Source organism: Aegilops tauschii, chromosome 6 (assembly GCF_002575655.3).
Source record: "Aegilops tauschii subsp. strangulata cultivar AL8/78 chromosome 6, Aet v6.0, whole genome shotgun sequence".
Lineage (NCBI taxonomy): Eukaryota > Viridiplantae > Streptophyta > Magnoliopsida > Poales > Poaceae > Aegilops > Aegilops tauschii.
In genome coordinates this window covers 180,876,968-180,903,814 of record NC_053040.3, presented here as the reverse complement: position 1 = coordinate 180,903,814, position 26,847 = coordinate 180,876,968, and the positions used below count along the sequence as shown (strand labels likewise).

At 46.8% G+C, this 26,847-nt stretch overlaps 1 protein-coding gene across 1 annotated transcript; it reads right to left on the bottom strand.

Moving 5' to 3' along the window:
• Positions 1 to 7,156: 7,156 nt before the first annotated feature.
• On the bottom strand, positions 7,157 to 8,341 carry LOC141025937 (uncharacterized). The gene is made up of 2 exons (XM_073501871.1): positions 7,846 to 8,341; positions 7,157 to 7,473 (listed from the first exon to the last, which is right to left on the bottom strand). Exons 1-2 carry the CDS (start codon positions 8,339 to 8,341, stop codon positions 7,157 to 7,159), a joined length of 813 nt encoding a protein of 270 aa, XP_073357972.1.
• Between the last annotated feature and the right edge of the window lie 18,506 nt (positions 8,342 to 26,847).

The following is a 26,847-nucleotide window of genomic DNA, read 5'->3' as shown; positions in this document are numbered from 1 at the left end:
GAGCCGGCTGACTCCGGCCTGATCGTCAACGGGGCTGCGAGGCTGCCGGAGGGGGAAACGGAGCCTCAGCCTCGACCGGGTGAGTGCGTTCTGCTCGCCACCCACGTCGACCGCGGTTTCTCCCTTCCCCCGCATCATTTCTTCTGGGGTTTCTTGAACTTTTTCGGAGCCCAACTCCATCATTTCTTTCCCAACGCCATTACATACCTCGCTGCGTTTGTGTCCATGTGCGAAAAGTTCCTGGGTTGTCGACCGCACTGGGGTCTTTTCAAGCATATCTTCACAATCTGCTCCCAGTCGGTGAAGAAAGCGAATTCGAGTGATGAGAGAACACACGTTATCCAAATGTGTGGGGGCTTGGTTATCCAGAAGAGGAAAAGGAGTTCTTTCCCCTCCATGACACTTCTTGAGTCGGTCAGGGGCTGGCAGTCGACCTGGTTCTACTGCCAGGACATTGCGACTCCAGGTCAGTCGACTGGACTTCCCCCTTTTTCTTTAGATCGCGCCCAGCAACCTTCTTCACTGAAAGTGACCGCTGTGGAGAGGGTGGAAACGAACATGTTGGTCAAGAAAGTGGTCCAGTTGATCAATCAAGGTGTCATCGGCATGGACTTGTTGGAAGTGTTTCTCAGTCGACGCATCCAGCCGCTCCAGGCTTGTGATCACTCGATGTGGATGTACTCTGGAGCCAACGACACCGCTCGGGTTCATCCAGAGGAAGTTTCGGCCAAGACAGTGGCCCTGTGGCTGAAGGGTATTACAGAAACAAGGACAACCTCAGGGGAGCCAGGAGAGTCGACCCATTCAGCGACAGCAACCAGCCAGATAAGGTTTGGTCTCTGCTACCGACTGTACTTCAATATGTTTTGCGACGGTCTTTGAATCCGACTGATATCTGCTTGACTTCTTGTCTTGTAGGTTTACATTGACATGTACTCGATGCCCAATTGTGAACAAGCTCTGGAGCAAGACCAGGAGGGAGAGGACAGCGCGAAGAAAAGCGGCGATTGGCAATCTCCAGAAGACGATGACGAGGAGGAAAGCGATGAGTCAGACGATGACGAGATAGTTGACTCACCACCTCGCACGGAGCGTCGATCCAAGCTACTCCATGATCCAGCGGGCGGGCGTGGCAAAACCGTGGCTCCATGCACTCAAGCATAGAAGCGCACTCGGACTTCGACTCCAGAGCCGACGGAGAAGGTCGCCAAGCAGCCCAAGGTCGTCCCCTCAAAGTCTCGGAAGACTTTGCCCAAGATCAAGATGGACGTCCCTGTTGCCTCTGGGTGAGTGTTCTTTCTTTCTGCTTTTTCTTCCACCGACTGATACTTCTGTTCTGACCGAATGGATTATAATCTTTTCCAGCCCAGCCTCAGCCGCGACTGATATGGACGTTGACAAGGCCCCAGGTGACGAGGAAACCGATGACACGGCCACCTCCAAAGCTAGTATGTTCCATTCGACTTGAATTTATTCTGCCGATTGAATTGTTGGCCGATTGAACTTTTGAGGTTACTTTTTGTTGCAGCTCCATGGGACGTTATTGAGCTTTCGGATGATGAAGAAGAAGTGCCTCTGAGAGAGAGGAGGAGGAGGGGCAGGGCGTCAAGCAGGAAAGCGCCCGAGGGTTAGGTCCCTCAGTCGACACCGGTGCTTGAGACAGTGGTCCAGCGATCCGGACATCCGGCTCGGACCAATGTTACCTTTGCCAATCCGCTATCGACTGACCATCCATCAGGGTCGATTGCTCAGACCTCTGCCGCTCCAGTACAACTCCATGCATCTGACCCTGTGGCTGCTTCGACTGCATTGCCATCATCGTGATACGTCTCCAATGCATCTATAATTTATGAAGTATTCATGCTATTATATTATCTGTTTTGGAAGTTTATGGGCTTTATTATACACTTTTATATTATTTTTGGGACTAACCTATTAACCGGAGGCCCAACCCATATTGCTGTTTTGCCTATTTCAGTGTTTCGAAGAAAAGGAATATCAAACGGAGTCCAAACGGAATGAAACCTTCGGGAGAGTTATTTTTGGAACGAAGGCAATCCAGGGGACTTGGAGTGCACGTAAGGGAAGCAACGAGGAAGCCACGAGGCAGGGAGGCGCGCCCCCACCCTCGTGGGCCCCTCGTGGCTCCCCTGACAGACTTCTTTCGCCTATATATGTCCATATACCCTAAAAACATCGAAGAGCACAATAGATCGGGAGTTCCGCCGCCGCAAGCCTCTGTAGCCACCAAAAACCATTCGGGACCCTGTTCCGGCACCCTGCCGGAGGGGGGATCCCTCACCGGTGGCCATCTTCATCATCCCGGCGCTCTCCATGACGAGGAGGGAGTAGTTCACCCTCAGGGCTGAGGGTATGTACCAGTAGCTATGTGTTTGATCTCTCCCTCTCTCGTGTTCTTGAGGTGATACGATCTTGATGTATCGCGAGCTTTGCTATTATAGTTGGATCTTATGATGTTTCTCCCCCTCTACTCTCTTGTGATGAATTGAGTTTTCCCCTTAAAGTTGTCTTGTCGGATTGAGTCTTTCAGGATTTGAGAACACTTGATGCATGTCTTGCATGTGCTTATCTGTGGTGACAATGGGATATCACGTGAGCTACTTGATGTATGTTTTGGTGATCAACTTGCGGGTTCAGTGACCATGTGAACTTATGCATAGGGGTTGGCACACGTTTTCGTCTTGACTCTTTGGTAGAAACTTTGGGGCACTCTTTGAAGTACTTTGTGTTGGTTGAATAGATGAATCTGAGATTGTGTGATGCATATCGTATAATCATGCCCACGGATACTTGAGGTGACAATGGAGTATCTAGGTGATATTAGGGTTTTCGTTGATTTGTGTATTAAGGTGTTATTCTAGTACGAACTCTATGACAGATCGAACGGAAAGAATAGCTTCGTATTATTTTACTACGGACTCTTGAATAGATCGATCAGAAAGGATAACTTTGAGGTGGTTTCGTAGCCTACAATAATCTCTTCGTTTGTTCTCCGCTATTAGTGACTTTGGAGTGACTCTTTGTTGCATGTTGAGGGATAGTTATATGATCCAGTTATGTTATTATTGTTGAGAGAACTTGCACTAGTGAAAGTATGAACCCTAGGCCTTGTTTCCCAGCATTGCAATACCGTTTACGCTCACTTTTATCATTAGTTACCTTGCTGTTTTTATATTTTCAGATTACAAAAACCTATATCTACCATCCATATTGCACTTGTATCACCATCTCTTTGCCGAACTAGTGCACCTATACAATTTACCATTGTATTGGGTGTGTTGGGGACACAAGAGACTCTTTGTTATTTGGTTGCAGGCTTGCTTGAGAGAGACCATCTTCATCCTACGCCTCCCACGGATTGATAAACCTTAGGTCATCCACTTGAGGGAAATTTGCTACTATCCTACAAACTTCTGCACTTGGAGGCCCAACAACGTCTACAAGAAGAAGGTTGCGTAGTAGACATCACATCGCTCTTCACTGCATACCAGACTCCAGATGACTCACCGAGTGCCGCCAGGGAGGCCCTTCTCTAGGTAAATCTCGTGATGGAGCAGATGAAGGTGGTGCATGAGGCCAGTCAGGTAGCTTATAACGCCAGCACCGCTCTGCAAACCAACGTCAAGGTTAGTTGATTCCCGACTGGTCTCTTGAATAATGATAGTTGCCACTGTTGCTTTGTTGTCCATATGGTGCTCTTGGATGAGCGTTTTGTAACCTATTATGTGCATCTATCAGGGGTCTGTGTTTCACATCCAATCACCCACTGGGGTGTTTTCTGTCTTAGAGCTGTATAGTTCTTCCACTTGAGTCGACTAGGTTGATTCGAGTGTTTTTCCGAACCAGTGGGGGCACGCAGAGTGCACCCACTGGGTGTAGTCCCCGAGACCGCGGTCGATTGTAGTCCCCGAGACTGGGTGTAGTCGGCTGGGGTCTGAGAATCTCCTCCTCCCCTTTTTTTAGTCATGCTAAGTGCACCCACTGGGTGTAGTCCCCGAGACTACTGTTGAATGTTTGATTCAGCGGTAGTCTTAGAACAACTTTCACTGTGATTGACTTTTGTTTCTGTCGACTGACATATCTTATTTGCTGACTGAAGAGGTCTTGTGATCTTGGGGCTCAACTTTCTGAACTGAATAAGAAGCAAATCAGCCTCAACCTTGATCTGGAACTGGCCAAGAAGAACCTCAAGAGTGCTCAGGACGAAGCATCTATCATGGGAGGTAACCAATCATCGACTGTCCACCTTGTGACTCGCTCTTCCCCATTTTTTTAGTCTCTTTGAACCGAGTGATTTCACTCGAACAAATGTGCGTAGTGAAAACCGTCAACTTCAAGCTCGTCTGAAGAATGTTATTTATTTAGAGAAAATGAAGCGGGCTCTGGAGAAGAAGGATCAGGATCTTGCTGCGGCCCAGAAGGAGGCGCGAGAGAAAACAGCGCTTGCGGACAAGAAGCTGGCTTCAGTCAGCAAGTTGGAAGAGGAGAACTCCAAGTTGAAGATCGCCGTCTCTTAAGCCAAGCGGGAGGTCGAGCAACTGAAGAAAGACAAGGACAGCTTGACCGACGAAGTTGGAAGCCTCAAGGCCAAGAAGGGCGAATTAGAGTCTTATCTGGGACAACTTGACTGACATGTCTTGTTAAACTGTCGACTCACTGTTTTTCCGACTGTGCAGAACTTTGTCAAGACTTTGAAGCAGAAACCGGGCGGGTCAAGACGGGCCTCGACCCCATAAATTGTCCTGTCAAAGATGACGTTGCAATGAATGTGCTGCGGTTGGAGTCACGCATGGATAGTGCTATTGGTTATCTTGCCCGAATGAAGGCGGCGATGTCGCGGGTTGACGCCAAACTCTGGCCCCAGGCGGAACTCTCACAGGATCTCGAGTCTCTGATGACTCGACTGAATCAAATACCTGACCGAGTGCAAGAATGGAAGAAATCATTTGCTCGCTGTGGCGCTGACGTCGCCCTGTCATTGGTCCGAGTGCACTGCAAGGATGTCAGAGAAGACAAGATGGCGGCCCCCAAGGTTATGAACACCAAAAAGCACAGTTTCCAGTCCTTCATGGACACTTTCCTTGACGCCGCCACTCGCATTGCAGACAGCATCGACCTTGACAGTTTCTGCGATCCAACAAGTCCTTCTCCTGACGAGTGAACAAAACATTGTGCCCCACTTTTATTTGCCTCGGAATGCCGAGTGATTATGTAACCGTTAAACTCTTTCAGGCTTGAAGCCTGAGCACTTCTGCCCGTTGTGGCCCTGAACTTTTGCAGGATTTATCTGAACTTGAATTCCCTTGAATATCATGGCTTTTGTTTTGGTTTTGAACTGTTTCTGAATGTCTTTCGATTCTGAGTGAACTTGATCTTTTTGCCTTTTGTCGAGTGAAGTGTACATTGTACTTGTGACGCAGCTCAGACATGGTGTTCAGTCGACACCTCGTTGTCCTTGCGGATCGGGATGGTACATTGTACTTGTTACGCAGCTCAGATGCGGTGTTCAATCGACACCTCGTCGTCCTTGCGGATCAGGATGGTACATTGTACTTGTGACGCAGCTCAGACGCGGTATTCAATTGACACCTCGTCGTCCTTACGGATCGGGATGGTACATTGTACTTGTGACACAGCTCAGACGTGGTGTTCAGTCGACACCTCGTCATCCTTGCGGATCGGGATCACTCATTGTACTTGTGACGCAGCTCAGACGTGGTGTTCAATCGACACCTCGTCGTCCTTGCGGATAGGGATGGAGCGTACGTTGTATTTGTGGCGTAGCTCAAAGGATATTTGTGACCTAGGCGAGTACGGGGCCGCATCTAAGCCCCCGAGTGGGAGGATTGCTCTCCACTCGGAATGTTTTTAACTTAGGCGAGTACGGGGTCGCAGCTAAGCCCCCGAGTGGGAGGATTACTCTCCACTCGGAATGTTTTTAACTTAGGCGAGTATGGGGTCACAGCTAAGCTCCCGAGTGGGAGGATTGCTCTCCACTCGGAATGTTTTTAACTTAGGCGATTTCGGGGTCGCAGCTAAGCCCCCGAGTGGGAGGATTGCTCTCCACTCGGAATGTTTTTTAACTTAGGCGATTTTGGGGTCGCAGCTAAGCCCCCGAGTGGGAGGATTGCTCTCCACTAGGAATTTTTTTAACTTAGGCGAGTACGGGGTCGCAGCTAAGCCTCCGAGTGGGAGGATTGCTCTCCAGTCGGAATGTTTTTTAACTTAGGCGATTTCGGGGTCGCAGCTAAGCCCTCGAGTGGGAGGATTGCTCTCCACTCGGAATGTTTTTTAACTTAGGCGAGTACAGGGTCGCAGCTAAGCCTCCGAGTGGGAGGATTGCTCTCCACTCGGAATGTTTTTTAACTTAGGCGAGTACGGGGTCACAGCTAAGCCCCCGAGTGGGAGGATTGCTCTCCACTCGGAATATTTTAACTTAGGCGAGTACGGGGTCGCAGCTAAGCCCCCGAGTGGGAGGATTGCTCTCCACTCGGAATGTTTTTAACTTAGGCGATTTCGGGGTCGCAGCTAAGCCCCCGAGTGGGAGGATTGCTCTCCACTCGGAATGTTTTTTAACTTAGGCGAGTACGGGGTCGCAGCTAAGCCCCCGAGTGGGAGGATTGCTCTCCACTCGGGATGTTTTTAACTTAGGCGAATCAGGTTCATGGCTAAGCCACCCACTGGGGGATTTGGACACAAGTGATTGCGAGGAACCAGTCATTAAGATACTGTAAAAATATTGTCTTTGGAAAATAAACTGAAGTGCTTTTATTACAACTCGTCGGGTCGAGTGATTTTAGGTATAGAAAGGACGAAGCAGCTCTGCGTTCCATGCGCGTGGCTCGTCCATATTCTTGGCTACATTGTAGATGTGGCATGCTCCATTGTGAAGCACCTTGGTGATGATGAAGGGACCTTTCCAGGCCGGAGCGAGCTTGTGAGGTCGTTTCTGATCCACTCGGAGCACAAGGTCTCCTTCCTGAAATGCTTGACCTCTAACATTGCGAGCGTGGACTCGACGCAGATCTTGCTGATAGATGGTCGACCGGACCAAAGCCATCTCACGCTCTTCCTCCAGGAGATCAACTGCGTCTTCGCGTGCTTGCTCAGCTTCAGCTTCTGAGAACAATTCCACTCAGGGAGAATTGTGCAGCAAGTCACTCGGAAGCACAAGTTCAGCGCCGTACACCAGGAAGAAAGGGGTTCCATCAGTCGACCGGTTGGGCGTTGTTCTCAGCCCCCATAGGACCGACGGCAATTCAGTCACCCAAGCTCCAGCATCATGCTTAAGGTCGCGCATCAGTCGAGGCTTTAACCCTTGAAGGGTCAAACCATTCGCCCTTTCTGCATGTCCATTCGACTGCGGGTGTGCGACAAACGCATAGTTGACCTGAGTGCCTTGGGATGCGCAGAACACCTTGAACTCATCAGAATCAAAGTTGGAGCCGTTATCTGTGATAATGCTATGAGGAACTCCATATCTGAATATCAACTCCTTGATGAAACTGACGGCAGTGCCTGCTCCAAGGTTTTTGATGGGCTTGGCTTCGATCCACTTGGTGAACTTGTCGACTACTACGAGCAAATGGGTGAAACCACTCGCGCCGGTCTTGAAGGGCCCAACCATATCCAATCCCCAGACTGCAAACGGCCAGACGAGTGGAATAGTCTTCAGGGCAGATGCAGGCTTGTGGAACATGTTGGAGTAGAACTGGCAACCTGCGCAGTTGTCAACTATATCTTTCGCCATCTCATTTGCTCGAGGCCAATAGAATCCCGCTCGGTATGCTTTGGCCATGATGATCCGAGAGGACGCATGGTGACCACAGGTCCCCGAGTGGATATCATTTAGGATCATTTGGCCTTCTTCCAGGGTGATGTAGCGTTGAGCCACTCCTGTGACACTTTCTCTGTAAAGCTGCCCTTTCATCACGGTGAAAGATTTCGATCGACGGACTATCTGGAGAGCCTCGTCTTCATCCTCTGGGAGCTCCTTCTTGAGAATGTGCGCGATGTACGGTACTGTCCAATCGGGCGTGACCACCAAGACTTCCATGATCAGGTCGACCACGGCTGGAACCTCGATCTCAGTTGGGTTGGTTGAACTTATCGGTTGCGGGGGATCTTCCTTGAAGGGATCTTCTTGTACCGACGGGGTATGGAGATGCTCCAAGAACACATTGTTGGGGATAGGCTTCCGAGTGGAACCTATCTTCACCAGATCATCAGCAGCTTGATTCTTGATTTGTGGTATGTGGTGGAGCTCCAACCCCTCAAACTTCTTCTCTAGCTTTCTCACTGCATTGCAATAACCTGTCATTGCGGGACTCCTGGCATCCCATTCCTTCATTACTTGGTTAACCACTAAGTCTGAGTCTCCATAAACCATCAAGCGCCGGACGCCGAGTGAAATGGCCATACGCAACCCATACAATAGTGCCTCATACTCAGCTTCATTGTTCGAAGAATGAAAGTGAATCTGGAGGACATAACTAAGCTTGTCTCATCGTGGGGACAATAAGACCACTCCTGCACCAGAGCAATTTAACATCTTGGATTCATCAAAGAACATGGTCCAATGTTCCGACTGAATTTGAATCGGCTATTGTTGTTCTGCCCACTCTGCGAGGAAATCTGCAATTGCTTGAGACTTAATGGCCTTCTTTGCCTCAAATTTGATATCTAAAGGAAGAAGTTCAATCGTCCACTTTGCCACTCGACCAGTTGCATCTCTGTTATTCAGAATCTCTGACAATGGAGCGTCGCTGACGACTGAAATTGAGTGATCAGAGAAATAGTGTGCAACCTTCTTCGTGGTCAGGTAAATCCCATAAACAAGCTTCTGATAGTGAGGATATCTCTGCTTGGATGGGGTTAAGACTTCTGAAATGTAATACACAGGGCGCTGAACTTTGAAGGCCTTGCCTTCTTCTTCCCGCTCGACTATGAGCACTGTGCTAACAACTTGTCCCGCGGCTGCGATGTAAAGCAATAGAGGCTCCTTGCTAACCGGAGCAGCAAGCACCCACTGGGTGGAAAGCAGGGCTTTGAGCTCCTCAAATGTTGCTTCAGCTTCGTCATTCCACTCGAACTTGTCAGACTTTTTCATCAGTTGGTAAAGAGGCAGTGCCTTTTCACCGAGGCGTGAGATGAATCGGCTCAATGCAGCCAAACAACCAGTAAGCTTCTGAACGTCATGCACACGCACTGGGCGTTTCATTCAAAGGATTGTGCCAATCATCTCTGGATTTGCGTCGATCCCTCGTTCGGAAATGAGAAAACCGAGTAACTTTCCACCTGGGACTCCGACTGTGCATTTTGATGGATTGAGCTTGATATCATACCTCCTCAGGTTGGCAAAGGTTTCAGCAAGGTTAGTCAGCAGGTCAAAATCATTGCGTGACTTAACCACTATGTCATTGATACGTCTCCAATGTATCTATATTTTTGATTGTTCCATGCTATTATATTACCTGTTTTGGATGTTTATGGGCTTTACTTTACACATTTATATCATTTTTGGGACTAACCTACTAACCGGAGGCCCAGCCCGTATTGCTGTTTTTTTGCCTATTTTAGTATTTCGAAGAAAAGGAATATCAAACGGAGTCCAAACGGAATGAAACCTTCGGGAGCGTGATTTTTGGAATGTACGTGATCCAGAGGACTTGGAGTGCACGTCAAGAAGCGATCGAGGAGGCCACGAGGGTGGAGGGCACGCCCTTCCCTGGTGGGCGTGCCCCTCTCTCATGGGCCCCTCGGGCGTCCACCGACCTACTTCTTCCTCCTATATATACCCACGTACCCCGAAACCATCAGAGGCGACCACGAAAAACTATTTCCACCACCATAACCTTCTGTATCCGCGAGATCCCATCTTGGAGCCTTCGTCGGTGCTCCGCCGGAGGGGGAATCGACCACGGAGGGCTTCTACATCAACACCATAGCCCTTCCGATGAGTTGTGAGTAGTTTACCATAGACCTTCGGGTCCATAGTTATTAGCTAGATGGTTTCTTCTCTCTTTTTGGATCTCAATACAATGTTCTCCCCCTCTCTCGTGGAGATCTATTCGATGTAACTGTTTTGCGGTGTGTTTGTCGAGATCCGATGAATTGTGGGTTTATGATCAAGTTTATCTATGAGAAATATTTGAATCTCCTCTGAATTCTTTTATGTGTGATTAAGTTATCTTTGCAAGTCTCTTCGAATTATCGGTTTGGTTTGGCCTACTAGATTGATCTTTCTTGCAATGGGAGAAGTGCTTAGCTTTGGGTTCAATCTTGCGGTGTCCTTTCCTAGTGATAGCAGGGGCAACAAGGCACGTATTATATTGTTGCCATCAAGGATAAAAAGATGGGGTTTATATCATATTGCATGAGTGTATCCCTCTACATCATGTCATCTTTATTAATGCGTGACTCTGTTCTTTATGAACTTAATACTCTAGATGCATGTTGTCGATGTGTGGAGTAATAGTAGTAGATGCAGGCAGGAGTCGGTCTACTTGTCACGGACGTGATGCCTATATACATGATCATGCCTAGATAATCTCATAATTATTCGCTTTTCTATCAATTGCTCGACAATAATTTGTTCACCCGCCGTTATACTTATGCTATCTTGAGAGAAGCCACTAGTGAAACCTACGGCCCCCGGGTCTATCTTTTATCATATTAAGTTTGCCATCTACTTTTATTCGCATCTTTACTTTTCCAATCTATATTATAAAATACCAAAAATATATTTATCTTATCATATTATCTCTATCAGATCTCACTTTCGTAAGTGGCCGTGAAGGGATTGACAACCCCTTTATTGCGTTGGTTGCGAGTTCTTTGTTTGTTTGTGTAGGTGCGTGGGACTTTTTGGGGAGTCTCCTACTAGATTGATACCTTGGTTCTCAAAAACTGAGGGAAATACTTACGCTACTGTGCTGCATCACCCTTTCCTCTTCAAGGAAAGCCAACACAAGCTCAAGAGGTAGCAAGAAGGATTTCTGGCGCCGTTGCCGGGGAGGCTTCCATCAAGTCAAGTCAAGTAAAGACATACCAAGTACCCATCACAAACTTATCTCCCTCGCATTTACATTATTTGCCATTTGCCTCTCGTTTTCCTCTCCCCCACTTCACCCTTGCCGTTTTATTCGCCCTCTCTATCCCAATCTCCTTTTTCGCTCTCTTTCGCTTGCCTTTTGTTTGCTCGTGTGTTGGGTCGTTTATCTTGTCACTATGGCTAGTTCACCTATCATTATTAATACTCCCGATCATGAAGTTCTCAATTTTAAACAAAGGGAGGGAGAAAAATTAAAAGATGCTTGGCATAGAATTTGCAATGCTCAAAATAGATCTACCAGGAAGCAATCCACTTCCGTTCTTCTTCGCAATTTTTATGTAGGCATTACCCCTTGGAATAGATATATTCTTGATACCATTACCGGAGGAAACTTCTTGGCTAGCCATACTTTTGGTGCCTATAATGCCATGTTAGATTTGTTTGGTCCACCCCCTCTTTTGGTTAATGGAACTGTTTTAACCTTGGAGCATGTCATGCAAAGGCTTGAAATTATTGAAAATAAAGCTGCCACTGTTGAGTTAATTGAAAATTTGGATAAAAAGATCCACAACCAGATTACCCAATATGGATCTAAGGTTGGGGTTACCTTGAAATTTTTTAAAGAAAAAGAACCTTTAGTTAATGAAAGGATAGATCTTGATTCTACAAGAATTAGTAAACTGGAGGATGTTATCACCAATTTAGGGTCTGCTTTTTCATTTGTGAAAAATACCTCAACTCCTCCTACTAAAATTGCCAAGGTCATGTATGTTCCTAAAATAAGGGTGAATCTTCTAGTAAAGATTGTGCCGATCTGTTCATCCCAATATTTTTGCTATCACTAAGGAACCTTTTGCTACAAATGAGTTTCTTGATTTCTTGCCTACAAGCTTAATCATTACTAAAAAGAAAGAAATTCCTAAGGATATTAAGTGCTCTATTAAAGAATTGAGTGCCAAGGATGGCACTACTTAGATCTATCCTTGTTTTTATGCCTAGCTAAGGGCGTTAAACGATAGCGCTTGTTGGGAGGCAACCCAATTTTCTTTGTGTTTTTGTTTTTGTTTCTGTTTAGTAATAAATTTATCATCTACCTTCTGTTTAGATGTGTTTTTATGTTTTAATTAGTGTTTGTGCCAAGTAGAACCTATAGGATTTTCTTGGATGATAACTATTTGATCTTGCTGAAAATTCCAGAAACTTTCTGTTCACGAAAACAATTGTTTAAAATCACCAGAACGTGATAAAATATTGATTCCAATTGCAGTAGATCAATAAACAAATTATCTAGGTCTTCCTATTTTCGTAGAATTTTTTGAGTTCCAGAAGTTTGCGTTAGTTACAGATTACTACAGACTGTTCTGTTTTTGATAGATTCTGTTTTTCGTGTGTTGTTTGCTTATTTTGATGCATCTATGGCTAGTAAAATAGTTTATAAACCATAGAGAAGTTGGAATACAGTAGGTTTAACACCAATATAAATAAAGAATGAGTTCATTACAGTACCTTGAAGTGGTGTTTTGCTTTCTTTCGCTAACGGAGCTTATGAGATTTCTGTTGAGTTTTGTGTTGTGAAGTTTTCAAGTTTTGGGTAAAGATTTTATGGACTATGGAATAAGGAGTGGCAAGAGCCTAAGCTTGGGTATGCCCAAGGCACCCCAAGATATTCAAGAATAGCCAAAAGCCTAAGCTTGGGGATGCCCCGGAAAGGCATCCCCTCCTTCGTCTTCGTTTATCGGTAACTTTACTTGGAGCTATATTTTTATTCACCACATGATATGTGTTTTGCTTGGAGCGTCTTGTATGATATTAGTCTTTGCTTTTTAGTTTGCCACAATCATCCTTTCTGTACACACCTTTTGGGAGAAGCCCACTTGTTCAGAATTTATTAGAATACTCTATGAGCTTCACTTATATCTTTTGAGCTAAATAGTTTTCGCTCTAGTGCTTCACTTATATTTTTTAGAGCACGGTGGTGGTTTAAATTTGTAGAAATTATTGAACTCTCATGCTTCACTTATATTATTTTGAGAGTCTTTTAGAACACATGGTATTTACTATGGTTATAAAATTGGTCCTAGAATGGTAGGCATCCAAGTTGGGTATAATAAAAACTATCATATAAAGTGAATTGGATGCTATGATCAATTTGATACTTGATAATTGTTTTGAGATATGGAGGTAGTGATATTAGAGTCATGCTAGTCGGGTGATTATGAATTTAAATAATACTTGTGTTGAAGCTTGTGATTCCCGTAGCATGCACTTATGGTGAACCGCTTTGTGATGAAGTCGGAGCATAATTTATTTATTGATTGTCTTCCTTATGAGTGGCGGTCGGGGACGAGCGATGGTCTTTTCCTACCAATCTATCCCCCTAGGAGCATGCGCGTAGTGCTTGGTTTTTGATGACTTGTAGATTTTTTGCAATAAGTATATGAGTTCTTTTGACTAATGTTGAGTCCATGGATTATACGCACTCTCACCCTTCCACCATTGCTAGCCTCTCTTGTGCCGTGCAACTCTCGCCGGTACCATACACCCACCATATACTTTCCTCAAAACAGCCACCATACCTACCTATTATGGCATTTTCATAGCCATTCCGAGATATATTGCCATGCAACTTTCCACCATTCCGTTTATATGACACGCATCATCATTGTCATATTGCTCTTTGCATGATCATGTAGTTGGCATCGTATTAGTGGCAAAGCCACCTCCATAATTTTCATACATGTCACTCTTGATTCATTGCATATCCCGGTACACCGCCGGAGGCATTCATACAGAGTCATATCTTATTCTAAGTATTGAGTTGTAAATAAATAAAAGTGTGAAGATCTTCATTATTAGAGCATTGTCCCAGTGAGGAAAGGATGACGGAGACTATGATTCCCCCACAAGTCGGGATGAGACTTCGGACTTAAAAAAAGGAGAGAAAGGCCAAATAAAAAAAGAGAAGGCCAAATAAATAAAAAAATGAGAGAAAAGAGAGAAGGGACAATGCTACTATCCTTTTTACCACACTTGTGCTTCAAAGTAGCACCATGATCTTCTTGATAGAGAGTCTCCTATGTTGTCACTTTCACATACTAGTGGGAATTTTCATTATAGAACTTGGCTTGTATATTCCAATGATGGACTTCCTCAAAATGCCCTAGGTCTTCGTGAGAAAGCGAGTTGGATGCACACCCACTTAGTTTCTTTTGTTGAGCTTTCATACATTTATAGCTCTAGTGCATCTGTTGCATGGCAATCCCTACTCACTCACATTGATATCTATCAATGGGCATCTCCATAGCCCGTTGATACGCCTAGTTGATGTGAGACTATCTTCCTTTTTTTGTCTTCTCCACAACCACCATTCTATTCCACATAAGTGCTATGTCCATGGCTCATGCTCATGTATTGCGTGAAAGATTGCAAAGTTTGAGACTACTAAAGTAGGAAACAATTGCTTGGCTTGTCATCGGGGTTGTGCATGATTAAATACTTTGTGTGATGAAGATAGAGCTTAGCCAGACTATATGATTTTGTAGGGATAACTTTCTTTAGCCATGCTATTTTGAGAAGGCATGATTACTTTGATTAGTATGCTTGAAGTATTACTATTTCTTATGTCAATATGAACTTTTATTTTGAATCATTTGGATCTGAACATTCATGCCACAATAAAGAAAATTACATTGAGAATTATGCTAGGTAGCATTCCACATCAAAAATTCTGTTTTTATCATTTACCTACTCGAGGACGAGCAGGAATTAAGCTTGGGGATGCTTGATACGTCTCCAACGTATCTATAATTTTTGATTGTTCCATGCTATTATATTACTTGTTTTGGATGTTTATGGGCTTTACTTTACACATTTATATCATTTTTGGGACTAACCTACTAACCGGAGGCCCAGCCCGTATTGCTGTTTTTTTGCCTATTTCAGTATTTCGAAGAAAAGAAATATCAAACGGAGTCCAAACGGAATGAAACCTTCGGGAGCGTGATTTTTCGAATGAACATGATCCAGAGGACTTGGAGTGCACGTCAAGAAGCGATCGAGGAGGCCACGAGGGTGGAGGGCGCGCCCTTCCCTGGTGGGCGCGCCCCCTGTCTCGTGGGCCCCTCGGGCGTCCACCGACCTACTTCTTCCTCCTATATATACCACGTACCCCGAAACCATCAGAGGCGACCACGAAAAACTATTTCCACCACCGTAACCTTTTGTATCCGCGAGATCCCATCTTGGAGCCTTCGCCGGCGCTCCGTCGGAGGGGGAATCGACCACGGAGGGCTTCTACATCAACACCATAGCCCTTCCGATGAGTTGTGAGTAGTTTACCACAGACCTTCGGGTCCATAGTTGTTAGCTAGATGGCTTCTTCTCTCTTTTTGGATCTCAACACAATATTCTCCCCCTCTCTCGTGGAGATCTATTTGATGTAACTCTTTTTGCAGTGTGTTTGTCGAGATCCGATGAATTGTGGGTTTATGATCAAGTTTATCTATGAGAAATATTTGAATCTCCTCTGAATTCTTTTATGTGTGATTAAGTTATCTTTGCAAGTCTCTTCGAATTATCGGTCTGGTTTGGCCTACTAGATTGATCTTTCTTGCAATGGGAGAAGTGCTTAGCTTTGGGTTCAATCTTGCGGTGTCCTTTCCCAGTGACAGAGGGGTAGCAAGGCACATATTGTATTGTTGCCATCGAAGATAAAAAGATGGGGTTTATATCATATTGCATGAGTTTATCCCTCTACATCATGTCATCGTTCTTAATGCGTTACTCTGTTCTTTATGAACTTAATACTCTAGATGCATGCTGGATAGCGGTCGATGTGTGGAGTAATAGTAGTAGATACATGCAGGAGTCGGTCTACTTGTCACGGACGTGATGCCTATATACATGATCATGCCTAGATAATCTCATAATTATTCGCTTTTCTATCAATTGCTCGACAGTAATTTGTTCACCCACCGTAATACTTATGCTATCTTGTGAGAAGCCACTAGTGAAACCTACGGCCCTCGGGTCTATCTTTTATCATATTAAGTTTGCCATCTACTTTTATTCGCATCTTTACTTTTCCCATCTATATTATAAAATACCAAAAATATATTTATCTTATCATATTATCTCTATCAGATCTCACTTTCGCAAGTGGCCGTGAAGGGATTGACAACCCCTTTATTGCGTTGGTTGCGAGTTCTTTGTTTGTTTGTGTAGGTGCGTGGGACTTTTTGGGGAGTCTCCTACTGGATTGATACCTTGGTTCTCAAAAACTGAGGGAAATACTTACGCTACTGTGCTGCATCACCCTTTCCTCTTCAAGGAAAACCAACGCAAGCTCAAGACGTAGCAGTCATCCATGTATGCTTCCACATTCCGACTGATTTGAGTGAGCAGGCACTTCTGAATAATGCGCATGAATGTGGCACCAGCATTCTTGAGGCCAAAGGGTATAGTAACATAGCAAAAACAGCCGAACGGGGTGATGAAAGCCGTCTTTATCTCATCTGGTCCATACAGTCGAATCTGATGGTACCCGGAATAAGCGTCCAGGAAGGACAGTCGCTCACATCCCACAGTTGAGTCGACTATCTGGTCGATGCGGGGCAGAGGAAAATGATCTTTCAGGCAGGCCCGATTGATGTGCTTGAAGTCAATACACATTCGCAGTGATTTGTCTTTCTTGGGAACCATAACAACATTGGCAAGCCACTCGGAGTGGTATATCTTGCGGATGAACTCAGCAGCCAGGAGCCGAGCCACCTCCTTGCCAATGGCCTTTCTCTTCTCCGTGCCGGACCGACGAAGATGCTCCTTAATGGGTTTTACTTTTGGGTCGACTCGCAAACGGTGCTCAGCCAGTCCCGTGAGTACACCTGGCATGTTAGATGGCTTCCATGCAAAGATGTCCCAGTTCTCACGGAGGAACCGGATGAGCGCTTCTTCCTATTTGCTGTCGAGTGTCGTCGAGATATGGGTTTGCGACGCCCCCGATTCAATCGTACACTATTCATACACGCAAATGTGTACGATCAAGATCATGGACTCACGGGAAGATATCACAACACAACTCTAGACACAAATCAAAATAATACAAGCTTTATATTACAAGCGAGGGGCCTCGAGGGCTCGAATACAAGCTCGATACACAAGCGAGTCAGCGGAAGCAACAATATCCGAGTACAGACATATGTTAGACAAGTTATGCCTTAAGAAGGCTAGCACAAAAGCAACAATGATCGAAGAGGCAAGGCCTCCCGCCTGGGACCTCCTAACTACTCCTGGTCGTCGGCGGTCTCCACGTAGCAGTATCCGTCGGCGGTGGCATCTGGCTCCAGGGATCCACCATCTGGTTGCATCAACCGGAAAGAAGAAAGAAGGGGGAAAAGGGGTAGCAAAGCAACCGTGAGTACTCATCCAAAGTACTCGCAAGCATCAGATCTATACTAAGTATGCATTGGTATCAAAAGGAAGGTTTGTATTTGTGGACTGAACTGCAGAATGCCAGAATAGAGGGGGAAGGCCTAGCCTATCGAAGACTAGCATCTTCAAGCAGCTCCAAGCATCTTGCAGCATGTAGAAGAGTATAGAATAGCAGTTTATAATTAACAAGCATGTTGTAGTATTAATGCCCAGAGATCCTTCCTCGACTCCCTGCGAGAAAGCAATCCCGGAGCCACATATCCATCACATATCAAGTATCCATTTCTAGGTGTATAAGATCAGGATACAAGTCTGAACGTCCATTACCGTGGACACGGTATTCGAATATATGTCTTCCCTGCAGGGGTGCACCACGTTACCCAACACGCTCGATCACTCTGGCCGGACACACCTTTCTGGGGTCAATGCCCGGCCTCGGAAGATCAACACGTCGCAGCCCTACCTAGGCTCAACAGAGAGGTCCCCGCCGGTCTACATCCTAAGCACTCCGGGGGTTTGGGCCCATCGCCCGCAGCACTCCGGGTCGTTGTGTGCAGGGTGGATACCAGCACTGCCTCGGATGGCCAGCACGATCCGACCGTGCCACAATGCTGAACTGGACGTCTGAAAAAGCTTCGGCTGATACTGCGACGTCGAGGCCCATAACTATTCTCGTGTGGTGGTTAGTGCGTAAAGGCCAAAGGCCAACTCAGAACAAATACCCAAACCTATTAGTGCATTATTAAAAGGAGTGACGGCTGTCGGGACAAGTCCGGAGCTATCACCCCCTCCTGGGTGATACCGCTAAACAGCCAGCTGCCACTGTCACATCGCACGGGTGCTCTCCGGGCCCGCCCGGCTTTCACAATGGTCTCAAGTGAAGTCAAGGTAACTGTGTGTCCAAACATCAAGGGGAAAACCCGAGGAATCACCCCTGGTGGATTCCACTCAATGTAATCATCAAGGTGAACGTAAGAGGGACCACCCTCAAGGTTCACACTTGAGGTGTTGAATGACAGAGCCGTATCGCGAATGGTGAAAGAGGAAATCACCCTCGATGACCACGACCGAATAGCTACACTACAGAATTATCATCATGAGTGCGTTATGAGGGATCACCCTCGGCAGTCGATAGTAGCTCTGCAGAGTCGAGCAACTAAAGGGGCGTGATGTGATGTGAGGTGTCGGGCTCTGATCATCGATCACGTTGATCGAGTCGTCGAAGATGAAGCAGGGGCAACAAGGACAAAGTGGGGGTCACTGATGGATCACTAACCAACCTATACTAAGCAGTTTAGGATAAGCAGGTAAGTAACAATAAGCAGGTACAAAAGCAGGCTATGCATCAGAATAGGAGCAATCAAATACAGTAGCAAAATCTAATGCAAGCTTGAGAAATGGAATGGGCGATATCAGGATGATCAAAAGGGGGGGCTTGCCTGGAAGCTCCGCTGAAACGGAAGAAGGGTCGTCGTCGACGTAGTCGATCACAGGGGCATCAGCAGCAGTCTCGGGGTCTACCGGAGAGAAGAGGGGGAAGAAACAGTAAATACACGCAAACATATGCACAACATGATCATATGCGGGGCTAGAGGTGTTCTAACGCAGTGCTAGGCGTTACTGGCGAAGGGGGAAACACCCGGGAAAGTTTTCCCGGTCCCGGACGTCTGTCAAACAGATGAACTGGAGGGGAAAGTTTGCAGGTTCGCTATGCTAGAGACGTGTGGCAGACGAACAGATAGCATATCCAGATTCGTCTCGTCGTTCTGAGCAACTTTGATGTAGAAAACCTTTTCATCTGAGCTACGGTTTAATTTATATGAATTATTAAAGTTTTAGCAATTTCTAAAATTAGTATTAAATCTAAAATGGGGTTATTGCATCAGCATGACGTCATCACGATGTCGGCAGCCAACTTAGTTAACCAGAGTCAACCCTGGCGTGTGGGGCCGTTCTGTCATAGACTAGTAACTAATTAATAGTTTTAATTAACTAAGCAAATTAATTAGGTAAACTAAACAGAGTTAATTAAGTTAATTAATAATATTACTAATTAATTATTATTTTATTTACTTTCTCATTCCTTTTTGTTTAGGGGGCTGACCCACATTTCATAGGGTATAACTAAAACTAAGCCTAATATAAATTGGTCTAACAAACGGCTTGTTTTAACTGGGGATTAGCCCCTAAGCTAGCAAAGGGCCGTCCACATACGGCTGTGGCAAAATCCAGCCACACACACAGAACACACACGCACACACAATGCTAGAGGTTAAAACTGTTTTCTGTCAACAGAAGATAGCATTTTGTGATTTTCATAGAATTTAATCCGCGCATCAAATGGATTTGGTCCAGTGGGGTAAAATGAAGTTTGTCAAGTGTACTTTCTTCTCATGTTTATTTTGGCCTGTTAGTAGCTTTTTTAACCGCTCATTAGAGGCCGTCAAGGGAGTTAGTTAGTGTAATATGTGCAAAGCTAACTAGTAGTACAGTAAGCAGCGGCAGTGGCTAGCATCAGCGTTAGCGGCCAGTAGTAGGATGCAGCAGCAGCAAAATGAGTAGCAAGAGCAAAAGAGAAGCAGCAGCATAGCAGCCGCATCAGTATTCGGTAGTAAGCTGCAGCAGCTATCACGGCAGCTAGCGGGACAGGGGGCACTGCCCGGGCGGACGTCCGCGCGCGAGGAGCAGGCGGGCGTAGCCAAGCGGCAGTTGGAGGCGAGGCCAGGGGCGGCCATGGCGCTCGGGCGTCGATGGAACCAGCAAAGCTGGGGACGACAAAGCCTGCGGAGGAGCGCGTTGGGTCCCTGGGCTTGTACGCAAGCGAAAGGCAGCGGGGCTGGACCAAATGGTCGCCGGGATGGGGCCGGCGATGAGGTTAGCGGCGGAGGCGTTCGGCCAACGATGGCGGTAGGGCTACGGGCTACGAGAGATGGCGCTAAGGGAGGGAAGAGAAGCGGTAGCTCACCATGGAGCTCAAGAAAGGCTCGGCGATGGTTTAGGAGCGCAGGCCCACCGGAGTGGAAGAAGGCTGCCGGTGACCCGAGGCGGACGAAGGTTGAGCACGGGGAGGCAGCGGGCGCCCCGGTGGCTTCCGGCCCGAGCTCGCCCACGTAGTCGAAGTAGGCGACGAAGGCGGTGCCCCCGACGCGGTCTCCGGCAGCGGGGAGGGCAGCGGCGATGGCTACGCCGGCGACGCGTCGATGGCAGAGCTCAGGAAGGAGGGGGATCTGAGGAGGGGAGAAAGAGAGGGAGAGGGAGGGGCATGGTAGGGTCGGGCACCGGGGAGGGGCGCCGGCTTAAGTAGGCGCCGGGGGGCGGCGGATGGGCGCCACGGCGACAGGGGCGTACCATGGCCGGGCGATGAGCGCCACGACCCCCCCAGCCACCCTGTAGCAGAAAGTGGGGAGGGGCCGGCTGGGTTGCCCACTTGCTCGATGGGCCAAAAGCCTGGGGGGTTTCTCCCCTTTTTATTCTTTTCCAGTTTCTTTCATTTATTTTTCTTTTATTTTGAATAGTAATTAGCTTTATAAAATATAGGAACAACACCTAAATTTGGTTTTACTAATTGTACCACTGCCACTTATAGTTTGAGGTTCAAATGAAATAGTCTAGTATTTTTATAATTTATAAAGCATTTAGTAATTATTTTTAACCACTGTTATATTCACAAAAGAGCATTAAAATACTTTACGAAAGTGTTGGGTCACCACCATATTTAGTTATGAAATATTTTCCACACTTTGAACATTTTATTTTGCGTGTTTGAGAAATTTGAATTCTGGACTTTAGTTTGAACTTGAATTTGGATTGCGATTTGGATCAACCGAGGATTAGCAACAGTAAGAGTGGTGATGTGGCACTATTAACTTGGGATTACTGTAGATTAATTATCCGGGCATCACAATTCTCCTCCACTACAAGAAATCTCGTCCCGGGATTTTAGGAGGTACAAGGAAACAAAACGGGGTATTCATCTCGAGGACGATCCTCGAGTTCCCAAGTGCTTCATCTTCAGAATGATTTGACCACTGAAATTTTAGAAATTTGATAGCCCTCAGACGGGCGTGACGTTTAGCTTGAACGAGAACGCAGATCGGATGCTCTCTGTAAGTGAGATCATCTTGCAGGGGTTGAGCTCTATAAGCCATGGGGTTGTTGCAATAAGACTTTTGACTTAGGGCATTGGCCATTACACTAGCCTTGCCAGGGGTATCAGAAATACCGTAGTCATAGTCTGTAATTGTTTTCATACATCGCTGCTGACGGAGATCCAGATCTAGCTGAGTAAAAAGATACTTCAGACTTCGATGATCGGTGAAGGTCTCACAACGAGTACCAAAAAGGAAATGCCACCACAACTTCAGTGCAAGCTTAACTGCAGCAAGTTCAAGGTCATGGACTGTGTAGTTCTTCTAAAAATACCTCTTGCAATTCACAAACGACTGGAGCGTTTTCAATTCTCACAAGAGGAGAAACGTTTAATGCATTCAAGGAATAAATGTGTGCTTTGATATTTCGAACCAAATGAACATGGTAGCTTACTATCTTTTTAGAAGGATGCAGTAGTTGGACGGTTTTAGTGACGCGGATGATAGAAGCGGTATGTGTTTTGAACCATTCCATTTTTAGAATGAGGTCAATGTTGGAAGACTTCAAAACAATGGGGGAAACATGGAATTCCAATCCTTCAAATTTAACGGGGACGTGGTGACAAACCATGGTGGTTCGACATTGGCCCGCAGAATGCAGCTCAGAATTTTGTCAAGTGATGACCGTCCAATAGGTAAGGAACACAGGTGGCTGTCCCACCATTAAGCAGTGGGACCTTTCAGGTAGTAAGCCGCGAAGGTGACATAGTTGGCAGGGGCTACATCAGCACACTCCAACTCGAAAGTGATGTCACGGAGTCAGTCATCAACATCAAGGGGCTGAGCTAAGCTGCGGTAGATGACGGCATTGAGACGCGCAAAGTTTTGCAGCATCACCGGGGCTGGTTGCTGATTCATATTGGGGCGTGGGAACTGAGCCATGACTCGTACCATGAACTGGCGATTCAGCTCCACTGATGTATCATTTCAGCCATGAATTCAGGAGGTGGTGGATTGTCAACCATCCCGCTAAAAACATCAGGGAGCGGTTCAACAAGGGGTGGAGCAAGTGTAAGGAGTCATTCATGATGTAAACAGAACAATGAGCAAAGGCGCGGTATGTACAAAACGGTAGTCATTGAAGACATACCGATACATATGCGGGGCAAATTACACGCTGCTCGTATGAGTTCGGATAAGAGAAACATCGTAGACATACTAGGCAGCACACATGCACGCAATGTAAGGATACAACAACGAGACATAGCAAAGGCTACATCATCGTCGGAGAAAACCACTAGGGCGAGGAATCTGCAGGGGACGACGCAGGGTGCCCTCGATAGAAGGATTTCTGCGGCCCGTGGACAAAGTGAAGCAGATCCTGGCTCCCAATTCAAGAAAGGCATGATACAAATCTCCGGGTGGATGTGATCACGAGAACCTAGGGTAGAGTTAGCAAAACCATTTAACCCGAATAGAAGAGAGATCAGAGTCCCAGATTATAGACGAGGAGTAAAAGATCCTAATACCACCCAATGGCGACGTGGGCCAGTAAGCCACACAGCCATGTTAGTAAATCAGTTTTTCAAACACTAGACTCAACCTCGACCAAGGAGTTGGAAAGGGGGGTTCCTATAGGCAGTCGGCTCTGATACCAACTTGTGACGCCCCCGATTCAATCATACACTATTCATACACGCAAATGTGTATGATCAAGATCAGGGACTCACGGGAAGATATCCAACACAACTCTAGACACAAATTAAAATAATACAAGCTTTATATTACAAGTCAGGGGCCTCGAGGGCTCGAATACAAGCTTGATACACAAGCGAGTCAGCGGAAGCAACAATATCTGAGTACAGACATAAGTTAGACAAGTTATGCCTTAAGAAGGCTAGCACAAAAGCAACAATGATCGAAGAGGCAAGGCCTCCTGCCTGGGACCTCCTAACTACTCCTGGTCGTCGGCAGTCTCCATGTAGCAGTATCCGTCAGCGGTGGCATCTGGCTCCAGGGATCCACCATCTGGTTGCATCAACCGGAAAGAAGAAAGAAGGGGGAAAAGGGGTAGCAAAGCAACCGTGAGTACTCATCCAAAGTACTCGCAAGCATCAGATCTATACTAAGTATGCATTGGTATCAAAAGGAAGGTTTGTATTTGTGGACTGAACTGCAGAATGCCAGAATAGATGGGGAAGGCCTAGCCTATCGAAGACTAGCATCTTCAAGCAGCTCCAAGCATCTTGCAGCATGTAGAAGAGTATAGAATAGCAGTTTATAGTTAACAAACATGTTGCAGTATTAATGCCCAGAGAACCTTCCTCGACTCCCTGCGAGAAAGCAATCCCGGAGCCACATATCCATCACATATCAAGTATCCATTTCTAATTGTATAAGATCAGGATACAAGTCTGAACGTCCATTACCATGGACACGGTATTCGAATATATGTCTTCCCTGCAGGGGTGCACCACGTTACCCAACACGCTCGATCACTAAGGCCGGACACACCTTTCTGGGGTCAATGCCCGGCCTCAGAAGATCAACACGTCGCAGCCCTACCGAGGCTCAGCAGAGAGGTCCCCGCCGGTCTACATCCTAAGCACTCCGGGGTCTTGGGCCCATCGCCCGCAGCACTCTGGTTCGTTGTGTGCAGGGTGGATACCAGCACTGCCTCGGATGACCAGCACGATCCGACCGTGCCATAATGCTGGACTGGACGTCTGACAAAGCTTCGGCTGTTACTGAGATGTCGAGGCCCATAACTATTCTCGCTTGGTGGTTAGTGCGTAAAGGCCAAAGGCCAACTCAGAACAAATACCCAAACCTGTTAGTGCATTGTTAAAAGGAATGACGGCAGTCAGGACAAGTCCGGAGCTATCACCCCCTCCTGGGTGATACCGCTAAACAGCCAGCCGCCACTGTCACATCGCACGGGTGCTCTCCGGGCCCGCCCGGCTTTCACAACGGTCTCAAGTGAAGTCAAGGTAACTGTGTGTCCAAACATCAAGGGGAAAACCCGAGGAATCACCCCCGGTGGATTCCACTCAATGTAATCATCAAGGTGAACGTAAGAGGGACCACCCTCGAGGTTCACACTGGAGGTGTTGAAGGATAGAGCCGTATCGCGAATGGTGAAAGAGGAAATCACCCTCGATGACCACGACCGAATAGCTACACTACAGAATTATCATCAGGAGTGTGTTATGAGGGATCACCCTCGGCACTCGATAGTAGCTCTGCAGAGTCGAGCAACTAAACGGACGTGATGTGATGTGAGGTGTCGGGCTCTGGTCATCGATCACGTTGATCGAGTCGGCGAAGATGAAGCAGGGGCAACAAGGACAAAGTGGGGGTCTCTGATGGATCACTAACCAACCTATACTAAGCAGTTTAGGATAAGCAGGTAAGTAACAATAAGCAGGTACAAAAGCAGGCTACGCATCAAAATAGGAGGAATCAAATACAGTAGCAAAAGCTAATGCAAGCATGAGAGAATGGAATGGGCGATATCGGGATGATCAAAAGGGGGGGCTTGCCTGGAAGCTCCGCTGAAACGGAAGAAGGGTCGTCGTCGACGTAGTCGATCACAAAGGCATCAGCAACGGTCTCGGGGTCTACCAGAGAGAAGAGGGGGAAGAAACAGTTAATACACGCAAACATATGCACAACATGATCATAAGCGGGGCTAGAGGTGTTCTAACGCAGTGCTAGGCGTTACTGGCGAAGGGGGAAACACCCGGGAAAGTTTCCCGGTCCCGGACGTCTGTGAGACAGATGAACCGGAGGGGAAAGTTTGCAGGTTCGCTATGTTAGAGACGTGTGACAGACGAACGGACAGCGTATCCGGATTCGTCTCGTCGTTCTGAGCAACTTTGATGTAGAAAACTTTTTCATCCGAGCTACGGTTTAATTTATAGGAATTATTAAAGTTTTAGCAATTTCTAAAATGACTATTAAATCTAAAATGGGGTTATTGCATCAGCATGATGTCATCACGACGTCGGCAGCCAACTTAGATAACCAGAGTCAACCCTGGCGTGTGGGGCCGTTCTGTCATAGACTAGTAACTAATTAACAGTTTTAATTAACTAAGCAAATTAATTAGGTAAACTAAACAGAGTTAATTAAGTTAATTAATAATATTACTAATTAAGTAAGTAATTAATTTTCTTATTTACTTTCTCATTCCTTTTTGTTTAGGGGGCTGGCCCACATGTCATAGGGTATAACTAAAACTAAGCCTAATATAAATTAGTCTAACAAAGAGCTTGTTTTAACTGGGGATTAGCCCCTAAGCTAGCAAAGGGCCGTCCACACACGGCTATGGCAAAACACAGCCACACACACAGAACACACACGCACACACAATGCTAGAGGTTAAAACTGTTTTATGTCAACAGAAGATAGCATTTTGTGATTTTCATAGAATTGAATCCGCGCATCAAATGGATTTGGTCCAGTGGGGTAAAATGAAGTTTGTCAAGTGTACTTTCTTCTCATGTTTATTTTGGCCTGTTAGTAGCTTTTTTAACCGCTCATTAGAGGCCGTCAAGGGAGTTAGTCAGTGTAATATGTGCAAAGCTAACTAGTAGTACAGTAAGCAGCAGCAGTGGCTAGCATCAGCGTTAGCGGCCAGTAGTAGGATGCAGCAGCAGCAAAATGAGTAGCAAGAGCAAAAGAGAAGCAGCAGCATAGCAGCCGCATCAGTATTCGGTAGTAAGCTGCAGCAGCTATCACGGCAGCTAGCGGGACAGGGGGCACTGCCCGGGCGGACGTCCGCGCGCGAGGAGCAGGCAGGCGTAGCCAGAGGCAGGAGCAGGCGGCAGTTGGAGGCGAGGCCAGGGGCGGCCATGGCGCTCGGGCGTCGATGGAACCAGCGAAGCTGGGCAAGTCAAAGCCTGCGGAGGAGCGCGTTGGGTCCCTGGGCTTGTACGCAAGCGAAAGGCAGCGGGGCTGGACCAAATGGTCGCCGGGACGGGGCCGGCGATGAGCTTTGCGGCGGAGGCGTTCGGCCAACGATGGCGGCAGGGCTACGGGCTACGAGAGACGGCGCTAAGGGAGGGAAGAGAAGCGGTAGCTCACCGTGGAGCTCAAGAAAGGCTCGGCGATGGTTTAGGGCCGACCGGAGTGGAAGAAGGCTGCCGGCGACCCGAGGCGGACGAAGGCTGAGCACGGGGAGGCAGTGGGCGCCCCGGTGGCTTCCGACCCGAGCTCGCCCACGTAGTCGAAGTAGGCGACGAAGGCAGTGCC

What these genes read in the sequence shown, in the direction of transcription:
- LOC141025937 (XM_073501871.1), bottom strand. Translation starts at nt 8,341, where the DNA reads ATGACAGGTTATTGCAATGCAGTGAGAAAGCTAGAGAAGAAGTTTGAG. An exon ending in TATCCACTCGGGGACCTGTG is followed by an intron (nt 7,474 to 7,845) that starts GTCACCATGCGT and finishes GCATTATCACAG; the next exon opens with ATAACGGCTCCAACTTTGAT.